We start from the raw sequence: 5,136 nt of genomic DNA on the forward strand, positions 1-5,136 counted from the left end.
GGTGGCCAAAGATTAGGTTTATAATAAATCTCTCTTTCCCATTGCTTGGGGTATACGCTCAAAAAATAATAATAATAATAATAGTAGTAAATTACTAACTAGCTAGTACCTATTTGATATATAGGTAACCTAGTCAAGCGGGAAATGTAAATCATAAGAACTATTGATTTGAAAAAATTGGCTTTAGTACTAAAATTGTACAAAATAAATTTGGTTCGATCATAGGTGTTTATATGTATGCTTTTGTTTAAAAATTGAGTTCAAATTTCTCTATTTACATAAAAATTGAGTTCGATGTATGTGAATATAGAAATTAATCCTGATCATCGCTTTTCTCTATATCTTGAAAACTAATTTTGATGACAACAAGTGATATGTATTCGTTACAAATATCTTCCTACAATGGAAGATTGGTGGATGTGGAATAGCATCCTGAAGAGGGAAATTCACGCGTTTGGTTGGAATTTTTAATGGAATGTTAGGACTAGGATTGGTGCAGTCGATTGTCCAGAACAAAAATGCAGATAATGTCACGTCATGATTATGGCGGCTATATTGACAACCGTGAGAATGCCAATCCTGAAAAAAAAATACAAACTGAGAAGCCAATTGATCTTTTGATTTGTTGACAGTTGGAAATTTAAAGATTGATTAAGAATTTTAAAAAAATACATATAGAGAAGTAGGAAATGGGAATATATACATATGTGTAGATAGATAAGGTTTTCTCATCCATAAGATTCGACCTAAAAAAACACATGGATATGGGATAGGATATAAACAGGTTGTTTGGCAGGCAAAACAAAAGGTTCCAAAGAACATGACACCTCATTGATGTTTACAGCTAGTAAATAAAAACATGTTTGTTTGTTGAAAGGTCACTGTGCCTTAAAAGTGACAATAATTGTAATGAATCATATGAATTTTCAATTTGGACAAACCAATCCATCAGACAGACAGGAGTGAGTGAGAGCGAAGGAAGCTACGTGTATCTGTAGAATCTCAGTGACTTGTTTTTTTATTTTATTTTTTTCTTGGTATACACTATCATTAGATAGCATACAGAAACATATAAACTGAAAAAGATTGTAAGATTCCCAGATAGAGGTGTCCCCTTCTATCCATCTCTAGTCCTTTCAATGGTTTCCCATGCAGCAGCTAAATGGCAAAACTCAATGCCAGTGCTCCGAAGTGATAATATTATAGATTATTCATTATTCAAAATTTTGAAGCTTGTGGACAAGCTTCATTTCCTTATCTTTAACGTTTAAAAGGATGGAATCAAAATTTGCCTGGAGGTGTGCCAGTTTTCTAGTCACACAATTCTTTTTTGTTTCCTTGCCATTAACTTTGCACAGATTTTATGAGTCATTTCATCTTAAAGATATACATGCATGCACCAATCCAAGGCTTTGGTCCCACAGCCAGTCAAAACGAACTTGGCAGAGTTCTAAATGATGTCCAAGCTCTTGAAAACGTACTAGGTTGAATTTTAGGGTTGAAGTAATAAAATATTATATTAGTTCATTGAACTTTCAAAACATTTTAACTTTGAAATATTGAAGCCTTTGAGCGTGTTGAACATTTTTTATAAGCAGTCAATTTGGATATTTTTCCCCCAAATTGTATTAAGATTTTTGGAATCTAATTATTACGCTAACGTGGTTTGTCTCTACCTAGTGTAAAAACGTGGATTTTCCGAAATTTTGTTTTGACAGACTAATTAATTCCATTTACTATTATAGTTCAACTCAAGACATTGAAGAATTCTTCCTACATGAAAGATCCTATTATATGTAAGTTGTCAAGAACGATGATTATAGTTGTCAATGGAATTCAGGATTTGATAATTAGCAGAGGCCATATTGTGGCATTATCAGAATCTTTAAATCCTTAAGGCCTTTGCTTTAATTTGATGAAAGTTCGGGCAAACAATGTTTTGTCTTGAAGAAGAGGACACAGTAACAGGTCATAATTCCAGATTAATGTTTTTCTGACAGCTGAAATTTCAATCTATGGAGAAGCAAATTGAATGGTCCCAGTTTCATGGTACGACAAGATACACCTTGTCTTTTCTTATGTATTTATTCACCAATGTCAATTACCGTGTGCCATGAATATACCTTTCATGAAAAAGTGCAGTCTCTTTATCAATATGGGCTGATAAATTTGTTGACGGTAGCAGAGGAGGGATATATGGACCAGCTGTAAAGATGAAAAACACAAAGTTACAAAATTTTCTTGTAAGAGATGTAATGGAAATAAAAAGGCAGAGTGATGGCTATTAGATGCAGATTAATTTCGATTATTGAACAATTTTGATGACATTTCCTAACCTTTTTAATTTCAATTTCCTGATTTTGCTTGAGTTTACGAAGTCTGAACCCGATTTACACTACTGCTTATACATTTCAATTTTCGTGTTTGACATAAAACAAATACAATATATGAATTATTAGATCTTTACTTGATTATTTGATTGTAAAATAATTAACACAACCATTAAAATCCCAGATGGTCAGATTCCATTTCTTTTCTTTTCTTTTCTTTTCCCTATCTTTTTCCCTTAGGCACACGAGCATTACTCATTTGTATAATGCTAAAAGAAAGGAAGTTAAAGGGCCTTTATCTTCAACTGTATTACTCATTTGGTGCTTTTCCACAACTGTCACTGACCTTTTAGACCCCATTTCAGAATTAAAAAAAGAACTCATAAAAGGTCGTTTCCTATGGGCTTTGAAAAAGAAAATTATTCTGGCTCCTTTGCAGGAGAGGTGATGGTGAAGAAAAAGATGCCATAATTTGTTATCATCACTAGCTAATACAATAATGAATAAATTTGTTACCAAAAACTGTGGCATAATTGGCTTAGGCCCATCAAAGTAACTGATTATTATAATGCCTGCAATAGGCTAATTCACACCCTGCAATCATGAACAAGTAGAAGAATAAAAGGAGGATTAATCTACTAATATTCATTAAGTACTCTATATTTGTACCAGAAAGTAGAGTACTATATATAATGTTGGCCCTTAAATGGGTCAGAAAGTGATTAAATCCAGGCAAAATCCGAGCTAAATCTGGATAATAAACAAGGAAGGATTAATCGATTGCTTGAGAAAAATATTAACTACGCTGGAAATTCCATGTAAATAATCCTACTAATTAACTAGTACCATATATGTTCCTTCATCTTGATCAGCCTGAACAACAACGACATGGTTATTCGTTCAGTTTCTTTTTGCTTCCAAAGTTGTCAAGTAACTCTAATAGGTCTGATAAGGAGGGTTGTTGGGGATGACTTGTTTTCTTCCAAAGGCCTTGGGGCGGCAAGCGTGAGCTCCAGATCAGGTGCTACATTTGAAGACATGGGTTGTGCTGCATTTGATATTTTTGTCTGAGAATCTGTGAAGTCATGCTGCAGATTAACGGGTATGGGATGATGATGACGATGATAATGATGATGCAAACCTAATTGAGGAATTGTATGACTAATCAGGGAGTTAGAGCTGTTAACATGAGTCCCAACCATTCTACTGCTTCTAACCTGTCATGTTCCGAGCAAGAAATAAAATCTTAACAGATGTTTTTCGTAATCAAGGATATGAATCAATGAACAAACTGGAAATTATACCTAGAATTGAACAAATTAAAGCGGCACGTACCATGTCAAACAAGCTGGAACGTCGGTTCTTCTTGTTGAGAGTTGCCTGTCGAAGAAAGTACTTTTGAGCATGACTTGCGACTTGGGTTGGAGTTCTTGTAGTCACAAAGTTTCTAGAGATGCCTCTCCAGTCTCCTTTCCCTAGCTTCTCCAGCCCAAGTAAAAATATTCGGTGTTCCTCTTCTGTCCATGGAACTCCTAAACATCCAAACCATATATGTAACAATAATATTCTGATAATAACTATGGATGGCGCTATAGCCTTTCTAGGAAAAAATCTTACCAAACAGAACATGATAAATTAATAAATATAAGCGTATGGTTCTTTTTAATCAGTTTCTTTGATTAAAAAAAAAGATAAATTTGAGGACCAATTTCTAGTCAATAAACAGGCTGAATAAATGTGGTGAAAACAAGTTAGGTGATTTTATGAACAGAAACACAACAAAGATAAAACCGAAATGGATGCCAAACAATGATAAAATTAAAGGATATAACTTAATTTGCGAATATAAAAAGGTGATTTAAGAACTAACCCTTCTTCCTCTCCGGAGATTGACACATGAGACCATCAGATAGATAACCAATGGAAGTTTTATCAGAATTTTCATCCATGGAAACTCTAGAGGAAGAAGGAGAGGGAGATGAGGGAGAGGCTGAAGACAAGCAATCCATGCTAAAACTCTTTTTCATTGCAACAGAAGACGAAGATATGTCAAGTTGAACACCAAAAAGCCTAAGTCCTCCCACAACAGTCGCTCTATAAGTGGTGCAGGTCCTTGAATTATGGCCTATGTTTCCACAATGTGAGCACTTCCTGCCCATTTTCTTCCAGACCAACAACCAACACCCCAAAGACAACAAACTCAGAGAGAGAGAGAGAGAGAGCAAATAATTACTGATATGTTTGGTGGTATATATGACGATGGACTTGGGTGGGGTTTATGAAAATGGAGGCATACCTAGAGAAGATGATTGGATAGACATAGTTTATTGTTGGATATTTTTCTAACTTGGGTTCAAAATAAAAGAAAATACATTCACACTTCTCTTTCTAGAAATCTTATCTTTTATTATCTCATTCTCGGCATCTTTCTTTTCCCTTTTTCCACCTCTCCGGAGAATGTAGCTAGGCTGCTACATATTGTAATTGGGACCCTCCAAAATATACAGTGATGCATTAGACAAACTCTCACTCTACAGTCTACATTCACATATACATAAATACATAAACATTTATAGGCATAATTTTCCTCTAATTGCAATATTTATAGGAATAATTTTCCTCCAATTGCTTGCTGAGACAAATAATAACACATACAAACCAATATGTTGCACTCCAAAACTAACAAAAACATAAAAACAAAAGGAAAAAAGTGATAAAGATGTATGAGAAAGAGAAGGGACAGGATGCTCCAATGGTTTGGAGGTAGACTTGGGTAGTTAGACAATTAGATGACTTGAGAGAAGGG

General features: G+C 34.4%; 1 protein-coding gene across 4 annotated transcripts; it reads right to left on the bottom strand.

The window, feature by feature from the left end:
* Nucleotides 1-1,931: 1,931 nt before the first annotated feature.
* On the bottom strand, nt 1,932-4,708 carry LOC111304185 (transcription factor MYBS3-like). Of its 4 annotated transcripts, XR_016326663.1 has the most exons (5): nt 4,201-4,693; nt 3,666-3,862; nt 3,177-3,547; nt 2,847-2,924; nt 1,932-2,205 (listed from the first exon to the last, which is right to left on the bottom strand). XR_016326663.1 is itself a non-coding variant. In XM_022900706.2 (4 exons), exons 1-4 carry the CDS (start codon nt 4,487-4,489, stop codon nt 3,257-3,259), a joined length of 684 nt encoding a protein of 227 aa, XP_022756441.2. In that variant the 5' UTR covers nt 4,490-4,708; the 3' UTR covers nt 2,956-3,256. The 4 variants fall into 4 exon arrangements, 2 of the variants coding, with proteins under 2 accessions (XP_022756441.2, XP_022756440.2); XR_002691800.2 differs by lacking the exons at nt 1,932-2,205; nt 2,847-2,924 and adding an exon at nt 2,956-3,080; XM_022900706.2 differs by lacking the exons at nt 1,932-2,205; nt 2,847-2,924 and having other exon boundaries at nt 2,956-3,378; nt 3,472-3,547; nt 4,201-4,708.
* Between the last annotated feature and the right edge of the window lie 428 nt (nt 4,709-5,136).

This window comes from Durio zibethinus, chromosome 13 (genome assembly GCF_047325235.1).
Source record: "Durio zibethinus cultivar Kanyao isolate XHJ-2024 chromosome 13, ASM4732523v1, whole genome shotgun sequence".
Classification (NCBI taxonomy): domain Eukaryota; kingdom Viridiplantae; phylum Streptophyta; class Magnoliopsida; order Malvales; family Malvaceae; genus Durio; species Durio zibethinus.

Bases quoted from the DNA above. Each gene is read 5' to 3' on its own strand.
- LOC111304185 (XM_022900705.2), bottom strand. From the start codon at position 4,489: ATGGGCAGGAAGTGCTCACATTGTGGAAACATAGGCCATAATTCAAGG. The intron at 3,863-4,200 runs GTTAGTTCTTAA...TTGGATGTTTAG, and splicing joins ATCTCCGGAGAGGAAGAAGG to GAGTTCCATGGACAGAAGAG. The intron at 3,548-3,665 runs GTACGTGCCGCT...GGAACATGACAG, and splicing joins GTTCCAGCTTGTTTGACATG to GTTAGAAGCAGTAGAATGGT.